At 39.4% G+C, this 27,735-nt stretch overlaps 1 protein-coding gene across 2 annotated transcripts; it reads right to left on the bottom strand.

The window, feature by feature from the left end:
• On the bottom strand, window positions 1-27,735 carry LOC149845770 (uncharacterized). 2 transcript variants are annotated; one of them, XM_089995986.1, is made up of 7 exons: window positions 27,679-27,735; window positions 22,383-22,499; window positions 21,213-21,252; window positions 11,430-11,525; window positions 5,444-5,640; window positions 5,279-5,356; window positions 1-617 (listed from the first exon to the last, which is right to left on the bottom strand). In XM_089995986.1, exons 2-7 carry the CDS (start codon window positions 22,490-22,492, stop codon window positions 170-172), a joined length of 969 nt encoding a protein of 322 aa, XP_089852112.1. In that variant the 5' UTR covers window positions 22,493-22,499; window positions 27,679-27,735; the 3' UTR covers window positions 1-169. The 2 variants fall into 2 exon arrangements, with proteins under 2 accessions (XP_089852112.1, XP_089852113.1); XM_089995987.1 differs by lacking the exon at window positions 27,679-27,735 and adding an exon at window positions 25,964-25,974.

A 27,735-nucleotide genomic window follows, 5' to 3' on the forward strand; every position in this document is an offset into this window, starting at 1 on the left:
TAAGAAAAACCACTAAAGAAGAAATCACAAAGTAGTCCAACATAAACATAAACCTCAATCCAGAGTTTCTCCCGCAGATAGACAGTTCTAATAAAAAGCAACATACTTTTTCGTCTAAAACATAAGATTAGCTAATAACTACGAGTTTTCAAGTTCTTTCACCAGAGATTCAGTCCTCAGCACTAGCAAGAGAGTCACTGCATCTTGCAGGGGATCCACGGCGATCATCATCCAAGGGGCTTTGATCATCATCACGCATGGGTGAATAGCTCCTGCCATTTTTTCCATTCGCCTCCGGGCTCCTATACCTACCGCCCACTGGACTCTCTCTGTGTGGGCTTATAGGGGTCCTGCTATTTCTTGGACTACCACTGTAATCAGAACCAAGGTGGTCGCCTGCCAGCTTACGATCCCTTGGTGGTGGGCTCCCCCTCTCTCGGGGGCTGCTGCCGCCTGGGCTCATGCTCCTCTGCCCATCAGGTGAAGAGCTCTGCCTCCTCCCTTTTGAAGGAGGTGGACTTGCCTTTGGCTTGGGGCTCCTGCTAGGACGAGGGCTTTGTGATCTCTCCTCTCGCACAGCATTGTGCCTATCCCTCCGAGGAGGGGACCTGGACCGACTGCCACAATGACACAACAAACATATCACAAAATTAATTTGCTGAATCAGATGAATGCAGAAAGGAGTTTCAGTTCTGACTCAGGAATACAAGAAACACGTATTGCCTCATCAAACCAATGATCTTACTGTAGAGTTGGATAACAAATAGGAAAAGAAAGCACTGTCACCAGCACCATCACTGCTGGTGACAGCAAGGGATGAAGAACAAGTCAATTTTCCTGCAAAAAAAATAGGGCTTAGCTCATTAAAGCTTGGTTTTGCTTGTTTAATAAACAAGCTAAGCTGGAGCCTCCTTGTAATAACCTCAATTTTTGACAACTAATTATTTAAGTTTATTGGAAAATACGGGTACTTTTCTAAATTTGGGCCTTGGATCCATTACCGGATCCATAAAGGAATGCGTAAATAACCCACAATGGGGTATTAAAACTATACTTATAATATTTAAATAAATAATTAATAGTATAAAAAAAACCAAGTATTTAAGGTTGGATCCGTGTTTGGACCCAAATGGATCCAACATGTGGATCTAAGATCCATAAAGTGGTCTTTATATCCATATCTATAATAAAACTAATAATATTAAGAAGAAGAAGAAGAAATAAATAAAATTTAAATTTTTTTTATTTATCCGAGGATCCACAGTTGGATCCATTCGGATCCAACTGGTGGATCCATATAGTTTGTGGGGTCCGGTTACGGGCCTCGGGTCCGGACCCGAGCCGCGCCCCTGTGTAAGCCCTTTTAAAGAAAAGGGCAACCCGATAAGGGTTGCCCGTTAGGTCTGCAGCAAAACAAGAAAGGGGCAGGGGGGGTTACGCAGGCGTAACCGAAACCCCGCGCCTCTCGGCAAGAGGGGGGGGGGGGGGGGGGGTCGGCGATAAAAGGGAGGTGGAAGAGGGGGTCTCACCCTCTTCCCTCATCTCTCTCTCTCTCGTGTGGGCGTGCATCGGAGATCGCCGGTAAGATCGCCGGAAAAACTTCAAAAAAAGGTACGGGTTTTTCTTTTGATTTAAGTGAGGAAAAAGAACATGGATCATATTTCCATGGAGTATTTTAGTGTAAAACCATGTGGGTGAGTAAATTTAAGCATTTACTCTACAATCCATGGATGAAATCCATGTGTTTCATGGTCCCTTTTTTTTTAAGGTTATTTGAAACAACGTACGTATGGATGCATTCTTATAGTAAAACAGAATTTTTATCTATGAAAAATATTGATTGTCATGTGTGTGCCTCATGGTGATGTCAATTTTCTTTGAAGAACCCATGTTATGGATTAGTAAGACATGTAAATCTGGAAATAAAGCCAAAAACGTGGTTGAACGTATGTTTATGACTGATATGTATTTCATGACATGGTTATGAACTTTGTAAATATGTGTATACTTGAGTTATGTGAGCATACATGTGGTTCTGGATCTTTTTAGAATTTCTGTTAGTATGCTCTCAGCAACAAAAAAAAATAAAAGTTATGTTAGTTCAAAAATATGGGTGTGTGTTGAGCTGTGTGCATCAGCAGATCCAGCCGACCGGGTCGGCTGGGTGGGGTTGGTTGTGTGTCAAACCCAGCTGATCGGGTTGGCTGGGTCATTGCTTCTCAAATAAGACTACATTATACCTGTGTTAGTCCAGCTTTGCATGGTTATATTGTTTTTTTTATATACTCATGTGTAAGTGGTCATTTGCTTCATAATTGTTAAATTTCTTAGTAGCATAATTGATTAATGTCATGCATCCTGTCATACCTATTTACAAGGTGATTAAGAGGCATATGGACGTGCAAAGATTGTTAGGCATACACCCATCTGTATGACACAAACGTTATGAGTGTTATCATAATTTAGCTAAACATGTAAATGTTTTCGGTTGTTATCATACAGGCTGTTTTCCAAGGCTTAAACTAAATATTATAGGCTGAGTTAAATTAGCTTGTGTAAGGTTCAGTTCTTCTTGAAATTTTCATAATTATGCTTACCTGATATTCAGACCTATGTGTGTAAGAGCATGATATGTTTTGTTTTCCTGCATTTCGCACATTAAGCAAAAATCAAAGTATTTGCTGCAAAGCTACATCTTATGCATATCGTACACTAACTTGATGTATTGACAAGTGCACCACCACTTGAAGGTTCACATGCTGATTAAGATGTGTAATTTCATCAAAGTGTGTATGTGACAAGAACATGTATGTTAAAGCATGCATTGACATGAATGCATAGGCTAAATAAAATCATACATGGGATATGAGCATGTGTATGGAATGAAAGCATGAAATTTAAATTAAAGTTGTGAACTCATGCACATGTATATGTATGTTATTGTTTCATGCACACCTTTAAATTATCCTAAATGAATGTGCATTGAGAAGCATAGAAAAGAATTCATAATGGTCTGTTATTCATGATTTTTGCATGTCAATGCATTGATAATCAAATGGATCATCAGGAGGCTGGGTGAGCCTCGAGAACCAGTTGTTCTCTGTTTTAGTTATTTTGATGCATTGCAACAAATCAAATGTGATATTATTGTTTTACCGCATTGTTCTATGTTGTCACGGGTTGTGGACCCGTGAAAAGCTTATGTTATTAATTCTGCATGTAAATTTGCAAATGTAAGAGAGATGAATTAATAACCAGATAAAAGAAAATAAGGAACAGTGTAATTCACTTTCTCCTTGATATCCCTGCTTTGGCGTGGGAATCTTGGATGTTGCGGTTTGGGGAAAACCGTGAGGATACAAAAACTCCGTATGTGTTGTTGCCCCTGAACCCGATATTGAGGTTCTTCTCCTGGCCACGGTTTTAGGGAGAGTCCGCCACTATTCCTGGGGGTGGTGTGTTTTGACACAGCTGTTGTTGTTTGGTATACCAATAAAGTGGCGCCAGTGGATGCTGTTTTTCATGGTGTCCCCGACTTTGGATGTTGTTTTCCAAGATTCTGATGGATGGTGTTGTTTCCTGATATCGGTCGAGGGCTAAGTGTGGAACCCGGTAATAAAATACAAATTGTGTGCTAAGCTACCCCGGGAACCATACTTGACATCGGGGATTGTACCTGTTTGGTGTATCCGCGGGCAATGATAAATTAAAAAGAGGAACTTAAGGATTGTGTGCATTTAATAAGACATGCATATGGAAAGAGGAAAGCTTAAATGAAAGATAATAAATGGTTCATGCATTGCACATAAATCATGCATATTCTTGCTATGCATTAGTTCATGCATGTTTACCAGTTCACTTGGTTGTTTATGTTGATCATTGTATGATGTTGATCTCTTTTGCATTTAATTGCCTTATTGATTAAGTTGTGATCAATGTTACTTACTTCGTGTTCCCTCATGTTCAATGTTTAATTCTGCATGAATGGTTAATTGTCTTATGAATTGATTATAACCATATCCCTCAAAATATTACATAGATCTTATTTATGCTCTTTTTCTTATTTGATTCATTAGGGATACCTGTACGCAGAATTCTTCGGATTTCTGACCCTCATTTTATTGTTTTTCCCAGACACAGATGATCAGTGAAATCGACTCGCTTCTGAGGGGATACGAGGGTCACGTTTACTTCAGACGGCTTCACTTACGGACAGAGTGGCTCTACTTTTGTTTTCTTTTAGTTCTTATTTCCCGCAATTTGTTATTTCACTTTTGACATTGAATATGACTCTTATTGATTCATTAATAAAAGAGTTCAGTTGGTTGGTTATGAATGATAAATGTAAGTTGGTTTGTGGTGTGTGGTTATCCAACTGAAATTGGAACTGTAGGGACCCCAGGTCTCTGGAAAGTTTTCCGCAACTCTTAGAAAAAAAAATTCCGCATTTTTTAAAGGTATGAGTTGGGGTCGTTACACTCCTGATCTTTGGCTCACTAAAAGATCGACTAAGCTTGTTCTTTCCAAATTAGATTTGTCATACATATTGTATGATACCTTAAAACACAACACAAAGTTGTGTTGCAGCAGGTTCGTTCTCTCAAATAAAGAACGAAACATTCAACTCCACCTTCTCTACATTGATAAGTTAATAAAAAAGAAATTCCTTACTAAAAGCTAGCTCAAGAAGAGCCAAGACAAGACAAGCACCAATGTCCTCAGTTCAGGTTCAGCTCAGTCTGTGTGCAGCCCTAGTGCCAGCCATTGTACTGCCCAAACAGTAGGCCTGCCCACCAAGAGTAGTAGAGCTATCCAACCATTAAGCAGTGCTGCACCTAGGAAGCGCCACTTTGTAGGCAGAGGCATGCCTGGTTTAAAAAATTAACAAAAGGCCTATACACGCATGCAATAGCACCCAGCCCAGTGCAACGTATATGCATTTCCAACATGAAAAAGTCAAGGAGTATGTTCAAATTCCACCAACAATTACAGGAACATTTTTCAACCATACTCACACCTTTTGTGTTCCGTGTTTTGACTAGAGTGACTTTGTAAAGGCAACATATTTTTATGGTGATGAGCACAAATGGCCTATGTGAAAGACAAGGATGATATGAAGTAACATTTTTCAACGATATTCACACTTTTTTTATCTTGTTTCAAGTCTAGTGATTTTGCAAAGGCGACACATTTTTATGGTGATGACTGATGAGAACAAATGGTCTACGTGAAAGGAACAGTTCCAAATAAGACGAAGGAAGAGGCACTAGAAGAATACCTGTAGCTGCGACTACGGCTTCTACCACGGCGTGGACCTGGCGACCTGGAAGGAGAGCGGGAATAGCTATGGCCACGCCTACAATCACATTCCCCCATCTTCAAATCAGCTGGACAATGCATATAACAAACAATAAAGGAAAAGGTTGAGAATAATTCATAATACTTGAGGTTCTCTGGGCTGTTCTGGCAATTCTTTTCTATGTGACCTCTTTCACCACAGCGGTAGCACTTGTTCTTCCAATCTCCAGCTTTGCAATCCCTAGCCCAGTGCCCATCAATGCCACAATTAAAGCAGCGACCAGTTCCAGGAGGAGGACCTCTACCTAGATACTCTCGAGAACCTCCAGCACCTCGGGGTCCCTTGACAATGAGCAATAATTAATATTACATCATCTACTCATGGGCGTTGATGGGCAAACATTAGTAGGCAGTCTTTCCTTTTGCTCCAGGAAGCATTTCAAAGTGACAGACAACCTCAACACCATTTTTCAAAAACAGGAAAGCAATTTCCAAGGAGATCAAAGAGACAATCCTCAAAAAGAAATTCATATCTCATGGATGAGCCATGAAAGCACATTCAGGATCACCAAATCAAATGTGTGGCAGATGGAGATTTACAAGAACTAAACAAGAAGATGGAAACTAGCTGATTTGTGAAAGTTGTGCACATTGTCACCTGGATGACAGGCCATGCTTGGTGATGCTCTAGTGCCTAGTGCCATTGTATTGCAATCCAAATGAAGCTTAAAGTTACAGATGCAACTTAACTAAATATACAGGTGATGGCATATCAACAAATGTCATTATTGTTATGCCGACCACCAGGCCATGAGGCTTTCCCAGGGGATATTTTGTATTTACATTCCTCTCTTAGAAAGAGCTGCTAAATGATCAAACAAGCTTCTCTCCACTAGCCAATGGAAACTGCCCTTGCTGCTGCAATGGATATGCCATAAGGAGAGAGACCTCCATTTGCACCAGACTTGGTAAGGTACATGAAGAGTGTGTGTTAGCTGCTTGAAGGGGAGTGTAGAGAGGAAGTAAAATTAATAATGTAACTCAATCTGGAGGAGCAAGTTGAGCAAGGTTTTGCTAGACTCCCTTTTTCAAAGAATAGCCAACAGCACCCGAATGAAGCCCCCAGCATCCCCTGTATTCAATGTTGTTAAAATCGATCTGAATCGGCCAATTCAAAAGGGCTGATTCTCGCGCTATTCAATTCACTTTTTTTAATATTTTTAAGGGGTTAAAAAATTTGTTTAATATTTTTAATGTTTTTTTAATGACACGTCATCTATGGTAAAAAGTTGTTGATTCACAAATGATTCAATTCAATTTGATTCTTATGGTTTTTTTAAGAAACTGATTCACCAAGTGAACCAATTTTAACAGCATTGCCTGTACAGAGAGGGATGGCTTGAAAGATGGAGTTACTGGTGGCCCCTTATAGTAAGTACTTTGAAGAAGCAAAAACAACAGAGCCCTCATCTAGTGAAGCATCTATCAAGTTGCTCTTTTTTGTGGTAATTGCACCCTAGAGGAGGTGCCACAATTCAGAACATAATTCAGAATGAGGATAACAATCTAATGCTATTAAATGAAGCTCAAGGTGAATTATCCAATCTGAAGTACTTTGTATTTCTTGACAAGTTTATGCAAAGATGCTTAAGACAACTTCAAGTATTTTGCTATTTAAATTCAACAATCAGCATTGTTGGTTCAGGTCTAAAACAAAAGGTACAAACACCTGAAACGATTTTCTACATTGCCATAATGTTCCAATCCAACACAATAATACAGCTGGTTCCGATTGACAGGCAAGTCTTTTGAGCTATATCACATGCACAGATGCAGGTACAGGACAAACCTGACAGTACACTGGAATTGGGACACACACACAGACACTTTGTAAAATTATGCATTGGATAAATATTTGCTACAGTCGTTTGTACATACAATGTAGTAGGAAACGCCAATTTTTTCAACTTTTTTTAATTTTTTGCAGATCTAGCTTAAAGATGTGATCTACATAGTTTGTTTAGAGAGAAAATAGGCTTTGGATCATGTGTTCTCAACATCCAAATCAGATCTGAGGAGGTTAGACTGAATCCAAATCCAAAATACATGTGGTAATACTGGATCCAGAAAAAAATTGAATAAAACAAGCTATTTACATGTAAAAAGAAATGCATTCGGGTCGGATTTTGATTCAGATCACCCCAGATCCGAATTAAAATGCTGATCCGAATCCAACCCAAATCTGAAAGTGATCCGATTGAACAAGTCCGAATTCACATTTGGATTTTACTTAAGAGGATCCATATCCGAAAACATGTTGGATTCGGATCAGATATCCAACCATATCCGATCCATTTGCAGCCCTAGTGCACAATGTGCCAATATTTTCATGAATTAAAAACATCATATTTTTCAGGTTGATCCAAGGTGCATTCTCTAGCAAACAAAACATACAGAACACATCTATGGGGTCAGATTAAGTGGGTAACATTTGCACCTATGATTCTCCAACAATATTGTATATACATTAGACAGTAGCAAATATATCCCCTTATGTATTTTCAAAATTCTTAAGCTAAAGCAATAAAGCAAAATATGATCTTAAAGCGCAAATTCTTAGACGAAAATTCCAAGTTATTATAATTAACTAAGATTAGATGACAAATCTAAGTTGAAATTTGGAACTTGATGAAATCAACAACAAATTTTGAAGGAAAAGGACACTAAGTAACTACATGATAAAGGAGCAAAATCATAAGGTGTTTTCTATGCCTGTCATAGGCTTGACAGTATTCACAATTGTTGGAATGGCTGCAGTATAGCATGTTCCAGTGCCATGTCATGTTGACATGAGACAAGCACGCCGAGTGAACAGCTTTTGAAAGAGAAATATGGGCTCCTGCAAGGATCACTATCATGGAAAGAGAATTCACATCTGGGATCTGGTTCAGCTCTTCAGTAAGGGTGGATTCAGTCACTGCAGGGATGAACATCAGGCTGGTTGACTAGTCTGAGTTCAATAACATGTACAGCCATTTTGGGCAAGTCAGCTCGAGCATGACATAGTTAGGCTGGCTTTAGGGCCAAGGAACCATCAGACGATGGTCAAACACAAGGCCCATTACCTGCCCATTTGACCTACTAAGTACAGTAACCAAGCAGGTTAGGGGAAACCTGACTCAAAGCCCGGAATTTTTACTTGAATTTTCTTGGCTTGAAAAGGAAAGAAGCTTGTGACAAAACAATAAACCTGACTCAGAGGAATATCATTTGGTCGTTGTCACCTTTGGACAAGCCTTTTTACACAACTGAACCAGAAAAGGAGAGATCTCTCATTGACTAGTAGATGGCAGTTTCATTAACAAGAAGAATCTACTATTCATGTTTTGGCGATGTTCATAGTTCAATATTTGAACCTTTAGGCATCTTCCAGTGTCCTGATTTTGGAGTACCTTGGAGGAGGCATAAAAGGTAAGAAGCAATACCTGGTCTGGACAGTGTTGTGGGGAACTTGGAGAAGGATCATAATCCTTTTGCCTAGTATATGACAATTTCATCAACAAGAAGAATCTGCTACTCAAGATTTGGCGATGTTCATAGTTTAATTATTTGAACCTTCAGATATTTCCAGTGTCCTAATTTTGGAGAACCTTGGAGGAGGTATAAAAGGTAAGAAATGGTACCTGGTCTGAAGATGGCGTATATTCACAATGTCGTGGGGAACTTGGAGCAGAAATGTAAAATCCTTAAAGATGCTTCCTCTAGCATGTTTATGCTGCATAATGAATCAGAGGGGATACTAAGGCTGAAATATATCAGATGTAACCGCATTTCCGATTAGGGGTGGGCAATGGGTCAGGCAGCCCGGTGGGCCAATCCGATCCGGCCCACCATGTGCCAGGTTTGGGTCAAGGTTTTAGGCCCTGAACCATTAGCTCGGGCTGAAATCCGGCCAATTATATAGATGGGCTGGGCCCAGGTCAGCCCACGGGCTACTGGACCGACCCAATGAGCCTGAGCTACTTAATTAAGTTTTTAGTAGCTGGTTGCATAGTAATTTGGTAACTATTACTATTTACCTAATTAGTTGCATTGATTAAATGAGAAATAGAAAGATAATTAGATGGGTGCATTAATCTTTCATTTAATTCATCATTTTTGGTAGTATATGAATTAATTTATGAACTTCATTCGAAAACAACCTACAAATGGGTTTGGGTCGGGCTGGACCGAACCGCTAAAAATTGACCCATTGGGCCAATGGGCCGGGTCATGGGGCTGCACCTCAAACTCGAGCCCGTTAAGAACCGGGTCAAAACCCAGCCCATTAATAAATGGGTTGGGCCATCTCCAGGCTGGGCCGCACTTAAAACCTGATGGGCCGAGCTCTAAATGGGCCTGGGATGGGACGCCCACCCCTATTTCTAATCTTTATTTCCAAATTTGGATCCTTTAAATAAGATCGAAATGGATGTTTGGATTGCTTACTCAGATTATTTTCCAATTCTGATTGGATTTGGATCAGTATTATAGGTCATCAAATTCAGATCAAAATCCCATAATTGCAATTTTCACATGTAAAGACCTTGTTTTCACTCGATCCAATATTACCACCTAAGTAACATGGGTGCTTCAAAAGGCCTGTTGTGCCCGTGTTGGTGGGTCTGAAACAGTCAAAGATAGTTTTGTCCATTTTCAGATTCAGTAAAAGTAGACAGTGTTATTTCCTGTCCTTAAAAGTTAAAAACCTTGTGAGCATTTTTCCTCTAGCTCAGTGCAGAGAGCTTGACCCAAAACTGGTCTCGATTGTGGGTCCACTATATAGCCGCATACACCACCCCCACTCCCACCCCCACAAACCAAGGTTTTAAAACCCGGTGACTCGTCACTCGGCTCGTCCTTGAGTGACTCATGACTCAGCCGGGTCCACTCGGTGACTCAGCCGGGTCCACTCGGTGACTCTGCCGGGTCATGTTAACTTATATTTTATATAAAATATATAAATATATGTAATATATTATCTATATTTTATAGTATTTTATCAATATATTATATATAATATACATTATATGATATTTTTTATAATATATTTAATGTATACTTTTAGTAATACATATATCATCATATTTTTATATATAATATACATAATATTTATATTATATTTCATAAAATATATTATATATGTATATATATGCATGACTCGGCCGAGTCAGCCCATGACTCGGCCGAGTTAAACCTGGTTTTTGACCCGGTGACTGGGCAATCCGGGCCGAGTCACTGGGTGAACCCAACGAGTTTTTAAACTATGCCACAAACCCACACACCCATGCTTTTAGGAATTCCTGTGCTGCACCAGCATCTATGTGACATAATTTACCACATATTTCAGAATTCATATTCCATCTATTGTTTGTGCTAAAGAATTGGACCTGGCATGATTGGGCCTGTATCCGATCCGTTTGCATCCCTAAGGTATAACCCTCTGTTTGCAGTGCGCTCATATCAAATGGTCAGCATATGACTTATCATGAATAGGGTAGCATTAGATACTAACTTATCTTTTGAATCTTGTTTCTTTTTTTCTTGTTTTATTTGTGAACTAGAGAAACATCTCATCATACTTTTGTTATTTATCATTACCAAGATTCTTATTTCTTTGAGGAAAAAATGTGAAGCATGTTGATGCCACAATCAGCTAAAATGAAAATGCTAAAAGGCTTAACAAAATGCTTAGGACATTGGCCATCTTAGCAAAAAATTATGAACCTAACAAGTTTCTGCTTCTGCTGAAGTGATCCATCAATAAAACATGAACCACCCATAGTCCTTTTTATATTATTGGAGAACCTCTCAAAAACATCATGCATCAAAAAATCTCAAAATAACTCTTACTATGACCAACTTGTGGCCCTCCCTTCCCTCCAAAAAAGAAACTATCTTTTGAGCATGTCATGCATTGATTTGTATCGATACTTTTGCATATGACCAACTCAAATTAAGCTCAACATAAACACAATATGAAAAGCAAAATAGAATGTTAAAACCAACAATGTAGAACAAACAGCACACACACAAACATCACTATGCCTCACAGTCATATGTCAGGGAAAAAGAAAGATAAAAAATTTTACCCCTTTTGCAAATTCTACAGTGATTCTACTTCCATCAATTTCCCTTCCATTTAAACTGTATCTAGCATCATCAGCATCTCGAGGGTTGCTAAATTCCTGGAAAAAAAGTAAGATAACCAGGAAAAACAAAAGAAAGGCTCACATCCCGAAGACCTTATCAGTTATTAGTGAGAAACCAAAAGAGGCTCAGCTGATAGACTTCGTGCTGTAGATAAAATTCATACACTGTATCAAACATAGAACACATCTTATCATTGCGATCAAAGAAAAAATAAAACTCATAGATCTTAGAGCTAACAGATCAGTCCCACGAATATCGTGGGACCTCATCTTCAGCAAACCATCGGCAGCTCACTCCAACCACCGCAAAGTAACAGTCCCACGAATATTGTAAAACCCACGATTTTACAAAAAAAAAAATCGAACCCGGATCCATACCCAGGTACCCTAAAACCCCCTCCCCATGCCTTTTTAAGGCATGTGAAGTGGGGCAGGGTTTCTCGCTCAAGGAACCCTCCCCCTTTCCATTGTTCTCTCCGCTCGCCCCCTTGCCCCTGTTATTTTCCTTTGGCAGGCAGGGGCGAGACCCCCCTGCCGCCTTTGGGTTTCCATTCGCCTCCTGCCCCTTTTGTTTCTTGTCAGGCAAGGGCGGAGCCCCTGCCTCCCGCTTTGCCCTTTTACCAGGGGGAGGGTGTTGTCGCACCCTCCTCGCCCTCAGTCCAGTCGGCAGCCTGTGGGTAGGGGCAGAGCCCCTGCCCCTTGCCTCTTTTCTGCAGCAGATCGGCAGGGGCGTGTCCCCTGCCCCTTCTCCTTTCGACGGAACAGGCAACGGGCAGGGGTTGTGCGCTTGTCCCTCCCTTTTTGAATCGACAGCTCCTGCCCCCTTCCCTCCCTTTTTGAATCGACAGGCATAGGTTGTGCCCTTGTCCCTTTTTGCTTCTTCCAATTTGTTTTTAACATACTAATGTATTGTACCTTCACAGCTTGTGACCCCGTGACCCGAGACCGTCATTACATACACTCAAAGACGTGCGCAACCTCGCAACTCCCCCAAGGTAAGGGAAAGTTGCGCAAACAATGGACGAATTAAAAATAAAGCAATTAAAATTAAATTTTAAAAATGAAAAAGAAAGAACCAAGAACAATATATATGTAATATATACGTACGCTTTTAACTCAATGATGTGGTTTCGTGATCCTTGTCCTTTTTAATTTTCTGTCTTTACTGCTTTCTGTTACCGTCGCGCTTGATGTGCACAGGCTTTTCTTTCCGCATTTATTTTTCTGTCTTTATTGTTTTATGTTATCGTCACGATTGATGTGCACAGGGTTTTCTTTCTGCATTTACTTTCCTGTCTTTACTACTTTCTGTTTTTACTGCTCTTGTCTTTACTTCGCCGCCACGCTTTATGTGCACAGGCTTTTGCTTTCGCAGTTTCTTTCGTTCTTTACTGTTTTTTAGTCTTTTCTGTTTATTTTGCCACCGTGCAAGAGTGCACAGGCTTGTACTTGCTTTTACTATGTCGTACTTGCTTTGTCGTCGAGCTTTATGTGCACAAACTGTTGCATTCGCATTTTTGCTCTTGTTTTTTTTGCCGCCGCACTTTGAGCACAGACTTATATTTTTAGGCATTTGTTACTCCTCAAATGCAATCTCGCATGCACGCAAGAGCACGTACCATTTTCGCTCTTTTCAAAAAAGATGTGAATTTGAGTACAAGCGCTTCAGTCTCGAGAGAGGGTCTTCTTAGACGAATTCGAGCATCTCGGGTATGCAGTATTGCGAAGCAAAGCTAGAGAGTATTTTGGGTTGCAACTTAGCAACTAGCTTTCCCCCAAGTTGGTATACTTGAGATAAGCATTTTAGATTCATAGATAATCTAAACCATGCATGATTGTTTCATGTTTCACAAGTCTAAGCATGTTAATATTTGAAGTCCTATCAGCATGTACTTGCATGTACTTGTGAAAATGTGTTGGGTTCTCCTTTGAAAAACCTATGCCCCTATCATCGTAGTTGTACCTTTAGACAGGTACGATATGTTTGTTACTATGGTGAGTAGGATGAGAGGTCGATGAAAACCCCGAAATGTACAATGTGCACCTTGTTGAAATCACATAAAATGGTGATGATTCGTCTTCACAAGCATGATGCTCAAGTGCGTCTGAAAGACCAGAGCACATAGGATGGGACATCAGTGAAGTAACCTCTGACGTGCTCATTCGTCTCTTGTTTTCATCAAGAGAGATGATGGATGGTACAAAAACTCTGATGGACAAGCTAAGTCACACGGACTCGGCTAGGGAGGTGTCGCACCCGAGTCGACACGCCCCGACATGGGTGCGACTTCAGACTCGACCTGGACTCGGTCAACGCCGAGTCGGACTCGGTCAACGAATCGAGGCCGAGTTCGTCCACATTTTAGGCTCGGTCAACTTTGACTGAGTCCAAAAATGTCCATTTATCCCTAAAAAAATGAATTTTTTTATATTTTTTATTTTAAAAAAAAATGCACAGTGTTGTGCACAGTCACAATGTTGTGCACAGTGGACTGTGTTGCAGTCACAGACTGTGACTGTGCACAGTCACATACGGTGTTGTGTCTGTGCACTTTTAAAAAAAAAAAAAATAATATATATATAGCCGAGTCCCCGTGTCCAAAAATTTTTAAATTGCGCCGCACCCGTGTCGCACTCGCACCCATGTGACCAGAGCACATAGGATGGGACGTCAGTGAAGTAACCTCTGACGTGCTCATTCGTCTCTTGTTTTCATCAAGAGAGATGATGGATGGTACAAAAACTCTGATGGACAAGCTAAGTCACACGGACTCGGCTAGGGAGGTGTCGCACCCGAGTCGACACGCCCCGACATGGGTGCGGCTTCGGACTCGACCTGGACTCGGTCAACGCCGAGTCGGACTCGGTCAACGAGTCGAGGCCGAGTTCGTCCACATTTTAGGCTCGGTCAACTTTGACTGAGTCCAAAAATGTCCATTTATCCCTAAAAAAATGAATTTTTTTATATTTTTTATTTAAAAAAAATGCACAGTGTTGTGCACAGTAGTTGTGTTGTGCGCAGTCACAATGTTGTGCACAGTGGACTGTGTTGCAGTCACAGACTGTGACTGTGCACAGTCACATACGGTGTTGTGTCTGTGCACTTTTTAAAAAAAAATAAATAATATATATATAGCCGAGTCCCCGTGTCCAAAAATTTTTAAATTGCGCCGCACCCGTGTCGCACCCGCACCCATGTGACCAGAGCACATAGGATGGGACGTCAGTGAAGTAACCTCTGATGTGCTCATTCGTCTCTTGTTTTCATCAAGAGAGATGATGGATGGTACAAAAACTCTGATGGACAAGCTAAGTCACACGGACTCGGCTAGGGAGGTGTCGCACCCGAGTCGACACGCCCCGACATGGGTGCGGCTTCGGACTCGACCTGGACTCGATCAACGCCGAGTCGGACTCGGTCAACGAGTCGAGGCCGAGTTCGTCCACATTTTAGGCTCGGTCAACTTTGACTGAGTCCAAAAATGTCTATTTATCCCTAAAAAATGAATTTTTTTATATTTTTTATTTTAAAAAAAAATGCACAGTGTTGTGCACAGTAGTTGTGTTGTGGGCGGTCACAATGTTGTGCACAGTGGACTGTGTTGCAGTCACAGACTGTGACTGTGCACAGTCACATACGGTGTTGTGTCTGTGCACTTTTTAAAAAAAAAATAAATAATATATATATAGCCGAGTCCCCGTGTCCAAAAATTTTTAAATTGCGCCGCACCCGTGTCGCACCCGCACCCATGTGACATAATGGACAAGTTGTTAACAACCACCCCTCGGGTAAATGACTCGGTGTCCCCGGTCATCGCAGTTAGGGGACGGGACTACCTGAAATTATCCTAAGTGGTAGATCTTATGGACTTCTGCAAAAGTAGGATACATCCGTGGCCACGAATGCCTTTCGAGAATCCTTTCTTGGTCACTGATCGTCCGCTTAGGAGCGAACTCATCTAGTAATTCGGGGTATTATAAAATATATAGCATAATAAACCCCCAGATCAGTCTCGGTTGTGCCTACGGTTCGTATTTGTGCATACCCATAGGCCAGCTAATATTGAAACAAAGAATATCTTGTTTACAATAACTGTTTGAATGTGCATTTTTTAGAATGATGAATTGTTTGCTTATAATCTGTGTCAGCCGATGATTGTTCGTTAATTGTTATCCACTTGTGGAATCAATTATCCATGTTAAAAGTATATTTTTTATCTGCATAAGATAATTGCTCATGCAAGCGTAGCTAAATTTCTGTTCTAAACTGTTTATCATGTTAGTGTAGCTTAATTACTGCTTTAAATTGCTTATCATGCTAGCATAATATGTATTGCTCTATTTTTTATTTCATATTGTCTCGCTTGCGTACTTGCCAGTTTTTTGTGAAACTGACCCATTTTATGAGCGCAGGTGACGAGTAGGTTTATCAGACAGCCGATGGCGGGATGCGAGATGGCCTGAGACTTCACTCCTCTTCTTGCTGTCTGGGATACTTGTTTTAGCTAGAGTTTTGTATAAGGAGAAACCCTAACTTTTGTACAACGGATAGTTTTCATAATGAATATTTGGCTCACTAATTTTTTTGTTAAAATATTTTTGATAATGATGTCTTGATGATGGATTTTTTCCTATGAGAATCGCTCTTCTCATGGAATCAGACCAGAGACTCAGATCCTAATTTTCCTACTGTTTCAGAACACATTCAGTTGATCCATTCCCGGTGTGTGTTGTTTCTTTTCTTTTTCTCATTGCACGTCTGGCAAATCGTGGTCGCGGCAAGTCTGTTCATGGCAGGTTTGGCTTTTTTCATTTCCCACTCATCTGCGGCACGGCTGGACAAGACTCATCTGCGGCACGGCTGGACAAGTCCTCCCTTGTGTTGGCCACTGTAGATTTTTTTTCCTTCTCGTTGCACATCAAGCATATTTGTTCGTGGCAGGACACTGCAGAGATCTTTGATAGCTCGTGCAACATGCTTTTAAGGTTCTCATGGCTGGTAATGATAGTGGAAGTCTATCAGCCAATGTTCAGAACCAAGGTAGAGATGCAGATTCATCTCCATACTATATTCATCATTCTGACAATCCTGGTGCAATCTTGGTGTCAGCCCAGTTAGATGGGGACAATTATTCAACATGGAAGCGAGCCATGAAAATGGCATTGAGCGCGAAAAATAAGTATGGGTTTGTAAACGGAAGCATCACCAATAGAGTCGTTGCAATGACATGACCTTGTCATGGCTGTTGAATGCATTAACGAAAGACATTGCAAGCATCGTCATTTATGTCGAGACAGCGAGAGACGTATGGGTCGATCTTGAGGAGAGGTTCTCTCAAGGTAATGCTACCCGTATATTTCATTTAAAGAAGTTGATTACGGAACATCGACAAAAACAATTGCCCTTGTCTACCTATTTCACCAGACTAAAAGCCTTATGGGATGAGCGTGCATCCTACTTCGGAGTCTTTGTACGCATGTGTGGAGCAGCCAAAGAACAAAGTGTCGCCCAACAACAAGAGAAAGTATTTTAGTTCCTCATGGGACTGAATGAAAGTTTTACCAGCATGAAGTCAAATTCTTGTTATTCAACCCTTACCCAACATCATTAAGGTGTATTCCATGGTTCTCCAAGAAGAAAAATAGCATTTACTTCAGTCTGTGAATAATTCATTTGAATCTGCAGCGTTCTATATCAAAGGTAATACTAATGCTCAAACCAAGTCCATCTCCACTGGCCGCAACCCTGAAAAAAAAAAAGTGAAACTGGCCCAAGTGTGATCATTGTGGCATGCTATGACATTACAAATCCAAATGTTATGCGCTACATGGTTATCCTCCGAATCATCCTAAAGAAGGAAGTTCATCCAATACACCACTTAATCAAGACTCAAAACAAGGATCCAATGCAGCGGATCAAATGTCTGGATCTCCTCTTGCGGCCACCCATGGGTTGACGCAAGGTGCTACATCCACATCTAATGTTGGCCACAATTTGTCATAGATATCCGATGAGCAATTCAAGCAGTTTCTCGCTTTCGTCAATAAGAACTCTACACCAACTTCCCCTAATCTTGCAGAGAACGTCTCTTTCAATCCTGTTGACAATATGTCCTCTTGGATCATCGACATCGGCGCTTTTGATCACATGACCTCTCATCTTCATTCTTTGTGTAATGTGAAGACTCTTGCGGAAGCAAAACCAGTTAACCTCCCAAATGGTCAAAGTCTAATGGTTTCTCGTATGGGTGACACCTGTGTGTCACCCAACAAGTGTCACCATTCTCAAACTCTCAAACGTCCTTTGCATTACAAAGTTTCATTTCAATCTCATTTCTATTAATAAGTTAACTCAATCATTGCAATGTGCTGCGATATTTTTTCCAACCTTCTGTATTTTTCAATACCTTTCATCGAAGAAGCTGATTGGAGCGAGTAGAGTGCAGGACGGGTTATACCATCTTTCCAATATACCAAGTAGTCAATGCCTCTATGTTGGATCTCCCTCCGACTCTCGCATTTGGTATATGCGTCTTGGATACCAGGCCAAAGAACGTATTCTTTCATTATTGCATGAAGACTCTAATATTACTCCTTATATGAACCATTTTGTGATGCATGTCATACAACAAAACAAACTTGTTTACCATTTTCTGTTAGCACCAATAAAAGTGATTCACCTTTTGATTTAAATCATTGCGACATATGGGGTGGTTATACTACATTGTCACACACAGGTGCACATTATTTTCTTACCATAGTAGACGATTTTTCACGTTGCACTTGGACTTATTTAACGAGGTACAAATAATAAACGTATTATTTTCTAACCAAATTCATTGTCATGGTCAAGACCCAATTCAACACTCAAGTAAAGAAAATTTGCACTGACAACGGAGCAAAATTTCTTTCACATATGACTCAATTATTTTCACCAAAACGATATCGATCATCAATGAACTTGTGTTGGAACCCCTCAACAAAACGCTAGAGCTGAAAGCAACACTATTACCTCCTTGAGGTTGCACGAGTGTTGTGATTTCATGCCAATTTACTTATCTCCTTTTAGGGGGAATGCATTCTCAATGCCACTTACCTCATTAATCGAATGTCTACTCACATTTTGCACAACAAAACACCCCATGAAACTCTTTTTCAAAACAAACCAAAATATGATCACTTGTGTGTTTTCGAGTGTCAATGATATGCTCGTAATTTGAATGCATCTAAGGACAAATTTTCCTCAAGAGTCAAACGTTGCATTTTCGTTGGTTATCCATTTGGACAATGTGGATATAGTCTTTATGACCTAGACAAACATGACATTTTCACTAGTTGTGACGTTACTTTTCATGAAGACATGTTTTCATTTCAAACATCCATTCCCAATCAACCTTCACAGGAACCTGTTTTACCCAAACAAGTTATGACATTTATTATCGATTATTATCTACCAACATCCACACCAACCGAAACAGATCTGTGCATGGGAACATGTTGTGGTGTAGGACTTGGACTAGGAATATGTGAAGTTGGTAGAGCAGTCTCATCGTGAGTCTCATTAACTAGCTTCCCAACTATCTCTCTAAATATGTGTGTTCATCCGCCTATACCCAGCCCATGTGTACTTTACCCGGCTCCAACGGTCAGCTCTCTTCAAGTCAACTCTCTTCATATACACTATACCCCATTGCTAATTTTTTGCCTTCTCACAAATTTACTCCTCATTTTGCATTCATCTATGTTGTCATTTCTGAGAGAGAACCTCATAACTATAGTGAAGCGATAAAGAGTTCACATTAGCAAAATGAAATGTCGGCAAAAATCAAAGCCCTCAAGGAAAATGGCACTTGGACCATTATATCCATACCACCAGATAAACGACCCATTGAGTGCAAATGGGTCTATAAGGTGAAACATCGGGCAGATGGATCCATCGAGCGGTACAAAGCCCGCTTGGTAGCCAAAGGTTACACCCAAATCGAGGGATTTGACAATCACTAGATATCTGCCCCAGTGGCAAAACTGGTTACTATGTGTTGTTTACTAGCATACGCTGCTATCAAAGGTTGGAACTTACATCAACTTGATGTAAGCAATGCATTTTTACATGGAACCTTGATGAGAAAGTATAGATGCAACTTCCACCGGGATTCCAAAGTAAAGGGGAGAACCAAGTGTATCAGCTTCGAAAATTGATCTACAATTTGAAACAATCGTCATGCAATTGGTTTAGCAAGTTGTCTCTTGGATTAAAAACTACTGGCCAAGGCAGACTATTCCCTTTACCCACAAAACGGGGACTCGATTTTCAACAGTTCTGGTGTATGTTGATGATATCGTCATGACAGGAAATGATGAACAATTAATTGCCCAGTTGAAAAAAAAAATACATACACAATTTCACCTCAAAGACCTAAGAAAATCGAAATATTTTTTGGGCATTGAAATCGCATGTGCCCCAAAGGGCATATTTTTAAGCCAACAAAAATATAGACATTTTGGACGATGTGATTCTTGGAGCTCGACCCACCGATTTTCCTATGGATCAAAAACTTCGCTTGACTGCAGATCAAGGCGAACAAGATCCAACCCGGTATCGTCGCTTAGTGGGCAGATTGATATATCTCACGGTCACACAACCCAATATTGTTTATTTAGTTCACATTCTTAGTCAATTCAGGCACCAACCACGTATCCCTTACTATGATGTAGCCATTCAGGTCTTATGATATCTGAAATCTACTCCTGAAAAGAGCACACTATTATCCTCTCACATAGATATCCAATTGGTGGCATATTGTGACTCTGAGTAGGCAAGCTGCCCTGTGACTCGAAGATCCACAACTAGCTATTTCACCATGTTGGGAAAAAGCCCACTTTCTTGAAAGACTAAAAAACAACCTACTATGTCAAGATCCTGAGCCGAGGTTGAATATAGGTTTATGGCTGCTACAGTGTGTGAACTTCAGTGACTACAAGCACTTCTCTATGATCTGAGATTTTTCATCACCAGCCCATGCAATTATAATGTGATAATCAAGTCACAATTCATATTGCATCCAAACCCGGTCTTTCACGAACATATCAAGCACATCGAGCTTGATTGTCACCTTGTTCGAGATAAGATCGAAGCCGACCTCATTTTCACTACTCATGTACCCACCAAATTTCAGTTAGCCGATATATTCATCACAAAACCCTTTGGAAAGGACCAATTCCACTTTCTTGCAAGCAAGTTGGGCATTGCAGATTTGCACGCTCCAACTTGAGGGGGAGTCTTAGAGCTAACAGATCGTGGGACCTCATCTTCAGCAAAGAATCTACCAGCTCACTCCAACCAGTGCAAAGTAACAGTCCCACGAATATTGTGGGACTTCATCCTCAACCAACCTCAGCCAACTCAAGGATTGGGTTGGACCATGAAATGTGGAAGGGTCAGCTCAAGGTAACGGTGGCCAGGCCACCAAATATGGAAGGGCCTCCCACGATTATCGCCTTCGGCGTCAACCAACCAAACGTGGAGGCAACGTATCTCATCCAGCCAAATTCCTGTTTGTAACTGTCTACAAAATTAAATATTGTGCATATATGAATATCTTTGTAATCCCCGTAATAGTGGGCTCATTTTGTATTTATTCTGATTCCTTGGTCAAATAAAAATATAACATATTTTTTCCTCTGAGAATCACTCTTCTCAATATAAACAGCAGATATACTTACAATGAAGGCAAAGTCATGCTTCAAGTCCACACCTCGTACTCTGCGGAAACGTTTGCCAGAAACAATAAGGCCATCATGAGTTAAGGACCGGAGGGTATGATACTTTGCCCCTCAGAAGATGAACAAAACACCACTTTGTGACCGTTGCCAATTCGATAAAAACATGCAATAACATCATTATAGAAATAATCCGCCAAAGCCTCTTATTAATTCTGCAAGAATAGCCACCAATTCCACCAAGGGCACCCTCTCATCACAGACCTCCAGGTTGGGCAAAAGCCCAGAAACCTTCAATAAGTTCATTCAAGTTAAAAACATGACTACCTGGGGGTCAACGTTCTCATATAGATAAGGCAACAGAGCACAGAGAACCAAAACCCAAGCACAAAGGCAGGCATGGTTTAAGGAGAAATGTCCTTGTAGACATGATAAAGACACTAACCCCACCACCTGCTGAAGTACATGATCAAGCAAGCAGCCACAGGTGGCCAGCAATCAAGGATCCAGAGATGTGTGAAATGCATAGGAAAAGAAGGAACAGCGCATGTAGTGTGGATGGCTGATAAAATTTCTAAAAAAAAGTAATGAGGCAATTTAGCCCGACATGATGTGGCCATGGCCACAAAAGGAATGTGAACAAGACATTTACAATGTTTCTAGCAGAAGGTACCAAAGGATATGTCAAAGCAAAAGCAATACAGGAGAAACAAAATGTGAAACAAGAGAAAAAGTTGAAGCAAGTGATAGAAACGCAAGATGTAGTCTGTTCAACCCACCAGTTGCAACAGTAGACAAACTCCCCTAATTTTTTTAAGAAAACAACATTTACAAAAAAAACACAGAATACAATGCCAGAAAACTATAGAAAAGACTAGTAAACTCGGATTTCCTCAACAAGCACACACCTTACTGACCCAACCAGGACTCAAATTTAGGAAATGCTAAATGATCACAGAAATCCTAATGGCTGATAATAAAAAGACAGACAATGGGCAGAAGATACTTGTGGAAGCTGAGGCTGTCAACACAGCTACTTGCACACACTTATGCAGCATGTCAGAACACATTTTGTTGTGAAAACCAAGGAATATCTTTTAAAACAAGTAAAGAAACAAAAAACAATGACAAGCCAATAAAATAATTAGTATCTCAAAAAAAAAACTCAACTACCTGCCATATCTGCTAAAAAGGTCTTCAAGATCACGTGTGTGTGTACGGGAGGAAAGGCGACCAACATAAAGGCGTGTACTACCATAACGGTCATCATTATAGCGAGGCATTATTCCACTGTAAAAACACAAAGCATTTCCAATGATGTTTCTGAATAAATAAATAAAATAATTACCAAGGAAACTATAACCATAGTTTTAAAATTTGTCAGGTTGGCTTGTTCACTTGACTAAGTCAACCTGGACTGGACATTCACTAGGCCAACCTAGTGAATCACCCAGAAATCATGCAAGACTTGGCGGATTCTTAGGTTAACTCAGCCGAGTAACAAATTGACTCAACAAACACACACACATACATATAGATATATATATATATATATATATATATATATGAGGAAAATGTTGGCTAAACTCATGGGTTCCAAACCTGCAAGTGAATTTTTTTTTCTGCAGATCTGACCCTCCAGATGTGATCTACATGTTGGTTTAGTAGAAACCATAATCACTTGTATCATTCAAGGTAATTTTTTGATGAGGGTTTTTCTTGGAGAGAGTTTTAATAAGTGGTTTTCTCAGGAAATTATCAGAAAAATCTCAAGAGTTTTAAAATATATATATAATAAAAGACAGAAAACATACGTTTTGTATCATTTTTCTTGCAAAAGTGTAAGGAAATAAACTTGAAAAGTTTTTAAAATACAAAAGAAACAAAAAATACAAAAACATATAAAAATAAGATTTTTTTCAACAATACTATGATAATATCACAATATTATTGCAATATTTTGATGATATTGTTGGCTTACCTTAAATTGCCAATAATATCACAACATTTTCAAAATATCAGCAATATCACTGAATATGGTAAAAACTGGCCCTTGAATCATGTTTTTCTTGTGGGTTCCAAACCCACGAGTGAAAAACTTCATGTTTTTTATTTTTTATTATTTTTGCAGATCTGACCATACAGATGAGATCTACATGTTTGGTTTAGTAGAAACTGGCCCTTGGATCATGTTTTACCAACGTATATGTTAGATTTTCCAATAGTTGAAAAATCAACAGCCTGCAATGCACCAAAATTCCAACTCCCAAAAATCATATTTTTACATCGAAAAAATATGATCCAAGGGTCAATTTCTATTTTTTTTACCATGCTGAACGCATCCATGGGTTCAAATTTGGTCAAAACAGCTTTACCTATGAGTTTCAATTAAGAGATCCGGAACCCACAAGTGTTGTGTGTGTAGGAGCTAAGGAAAGAAAAAACTCTTTCTTCCACACATCCAGGAGCGTCAACAATAAGAATTTGAAGCTGAAGAGAGAAAGAAGAAACTAATGCCTAGAAAAACAGTAAGCATTACATAATCTCCAAGACTACTTAAGTGATAAGGGAATTCTCCACTCTTTTGAATACCTGTCCATGTTAGCACCAAAAAAAGAAATGTGTGTGTGCGCCTGTGTACACAACATGACCTGGCCCGAACCCAAGTCAACCCTTGTGGGTACATATTTTTATTTTTTGTTTTATTAATTTATTATATTACTTTTTTCTGAAACATTCACCATGTGTTTCCTGGTTTGATTCTCATGTGTTTCCCAGTCGTTCCCCGGTTTGTTTCCCAAATCGTTTCCAGTTTCCTTTTCCCTTTATGACAACCTTGCAATAAACACTGGGAAAATGCATAAAAGAACAAAAAACAACACTGAGACCGGAATTTCAATCATTGCAGGCTTGTACCACCTAAGAACTAAGAAGTAAGGGTTATGGCATGTTTCCACAAATATGTAAACTGGGATCTCAAAGTTGGAGAATGCAATCCTAGAAACCACATTAAAACAAACAGAACAATAAAATCTACACATTTACTGGTTCAATAATCAGCCCTGGGATAAATTTAAATAGTTTAAATTGAACAAGAGTATAAAGCCATCACATGCACAGTAAACTCTAATTGAAATGATCTTAACTATTCATTGACAACAAGACCTTCGGAAGTTGATTTTGGATGCATAAATTTCCAATGGTTACTGACAAACCAATAGTCTTTATGAATCACGGAGCACCGGTATACGGCTTGAGTGATATAACAATGCAAGTAGGCTAGGAAATTGTCAAGGTCTGTGTCATAAATCTTAGAATCTCTGATCCTGGTGAATACAGGTACTGCCCGTATCAATCTGGAATACTGTGTATACAACTTATCAACAGACATGACCCACATGAACTGGTTTGAGAGTCAGCCTTTGCACTTGACCAGTTCGTCCTATAGATATTAACAAGCACTAGCATGGTATGCTCACCAATAAAAAAGCTATTATAACCAAACTTATATTGTAAAACTAAAGATCATAATCATACAAGTCTTTGACATAATAGCATTGTACAACAAAAGGAACAGCAGAATAATACTCCCGATTAAAGTCCATATACTATAAAGTGCATGTGGAGAATGACAAACAGGTTGAAGATTAGAACTGAAAACCAACAGTCTGCCAACAAGGTTAAATCTATGCAAAATGGGCACTTCTACCAGGCCCCCCCGCCTGTTTCATACAGGTGATGGCATTGGGTACTCTTGTGTGCATGGGTCAACTGGATCTTGAACTTGACCCATTTTATTCACCCTATGATCTAAACGACGTGTGGTCAGCACTTCATGTTAAAAGTGTTTATTCTTAATTATTATTATCATTATTTGTTAGTTAGCTATAGACATTTAACATGCTTTAGACTTTTCGTTTGTAACTGACAGCCTATAGTTTCATATATAAAGCATTTCTAGAATGTAGTACAACTGGGCACTTTTTGCATATGTGTATATGATCTGATACACACACACACACACACACACACACACACACACACACACACACCTCTCTCTTTATGAAATTGTATGTCATACCCTTCTTTGTACCTGTGTCGTACACCACACCCCCACCCATACCTATGTGACATAGGGTCAAATACAGCAATAGGGGTAACTACATCACAGCCAGACTTGCAATATTGCAAGGTTCTTCCTGGAAAAATAAAAATAAAACATGTGGTTTTCATGGGAAAATCTCAAGGTTTTTTCAAAAACAATAATGAGAATAAATAATTTTTAAATTAGTTCCCAGTAACCGAATTGCACAAAAATTATCATAATAATGTCACGACATTAACAAAATGATTTATTTTTAGAATTTTTCAATTTATTGAAAAATGTGTAGCTTATTTCTTTTTCCTTTTTTTTGAAATTTTAAAAATGTGAGAAATTCTAAATAGTGTGGTGCCTAATGACTATGATCCACAAGAAAATATGCATATGCATCCAGATCAGTGCTCTAATCCTGCTAAATAACAAAAGCCCAATCAAGATTAACATAATAAAAGAACCATGCACCATTTTGATGCTATCTTCCAACTTCCAAGACATAAAAAAAAGGATTATATGGATTAAAGCAAGAGCTGATCAGCTCATTTATGGGAGAAAAACAATGGCAACACTGAAAACAAACAATGTAAGGCACCTAAAAAGATTGTAAACACAAAATTGAAAAAAAAAAGAGGCTGTAAAAAGAGGTAAGAAATACCAAACATCAAAAAATGCCAACTCCAGTACAGATATGGATCACAAAGCAAAGCACTGCAACAAAACATCAAAGCTAATAAACAACATTGTGGATTAAGCACCTTTTTTATAAGTTATGCAGACACATGGAACCATAGACCACAATCATATAACAACATACACTGGTGCACATCTAAAGACCAGGTTGCCAAAGAAGGAAACAATAAGCAATGTAGGAAACAGAAACGAGAAGCGAAAGTATTATAGGTCTCTGTGAAGCGGGAAGCAAGAAAGGAAAACAAAATGTCTACGATGTGAATTAGGAACTCTTTAGAATCCTGAGTCAATATCATCATGCCATGATATTACTACTACGTCTGACTTGAGTAACTGAAATTTCATCTTTACAAAATATTCACATAAACCTCAAATAATTTTCTCATTTATGATTATCTAATCAGTCCATTCAATGTATACTATTACTATGTATAAAGATTCATATAATCTAAACTAATAATATTATTTAAAATTATATAATCATTCCGCTCAAATATGTACTAGATATAAAGATGAAAACTGGTATTAATGATTTAAAATAGAAAAAATAACTTTTCAGTAATGCCGTAACAATCACCAAGTTATGATTAAAAGCATAACATTGTACAGGCCTCCACAAAGAGAAGCAAATTTCAAACACTTCTGTCTTAACTTATTCCTTCAAATGAATTGCCTAAAACACCTTCATGTTTAAGAAAAGCATACTTTTTTGTGTTTTAGAAAAATATAGAAAACGTTAACAGATAGGCCAATCTTTTCCTCTCTTTTTTGAAGAAAGAATAGGTCACCTACAGTTTTCATCCTATGAAAACCAGAACCCTTAATTATGTAGATGTATTGCCTTTCAGTAGAACTACAATTCATGTGCCCAAAATCCCACGTACTTGGAAATGGGTTCCCCATGACTTGGGAAACGAGTTTCGGGAGCGCTTAGCTTCCAGGAGGCAAGCTTATGAGGGTAGGCAGAATAACCATGTGAGAAACATACAACTAAAGAGTTAAGACCACTAACATCGTTCGAATTTTAGTCAGAAATAAGAAAACTGCTCCAACATCCATGCCTTTCAATGGTTACGCATAACGGCTCAGTGTTTCATAACTTCGCAACTAACCGAGAAGGTAAGGGAGAGGAAAAAAACAGAAAGGACTAAAATAAGCAAATACTGGCTACATGGCACTGACAAAAAACAGAGATAGGCGACCGTAGAAATACCCTAAATCGTGAAGATCCGACTAAGACAGAACATATAGCAACCATGCAACAACAGATGACAAGAAAAAGAAACCCACAAGCAACAAAAACTTCAAGGAGGTGTTTCATGCACTCATTTGTCAGGAGAACATGGACACAACCTCAAACCTAAAAATAGAACATTTTTGTCTCTTTTTTAAGACAGGAAAAAAAAAAACCTACCTCCCACAGCTCCACAACCCAAACGACGCGCAACAGATCCGCCTCAACTCCAACCTCCAAAACCCTAACCCCAGACAAACAGATCCATGGAACCACCAAGAAAAACCAAAAATAATCAACAGAATCCCAAATTCAACCCAAGAATACCAACGAATTAACGTCAAAGAACAAAATAGCGACCAGATCGCGAGCAATGAAAAACGAAAACGAAATGATAAGGGGGGAAATGGGAATAGGAAAGAGAGAGGGATAGAAGAAACCCTTACCACGAACGACGAGAGTATACGATGAAATCGGCTTCGTCTCTCTCTCTCTCTCTCTCT

The sequence above is a fragment of the Nuphar pumila genome, chromosome 2 (assembly GCF_984573655.1).
Source record: "Nuphar pumila chromosome 2, dmNupPumi1.hap1.1, whole genome shotgun sequence".
NCBI classification, from domain to species: domain Eukaryota; kingdom Viridiplantae; phylum Streptophyta; class Magnoliopsida; order Nymphaeales; family Nymphaeaceae; genus Nuphar; species Nuphar pumila.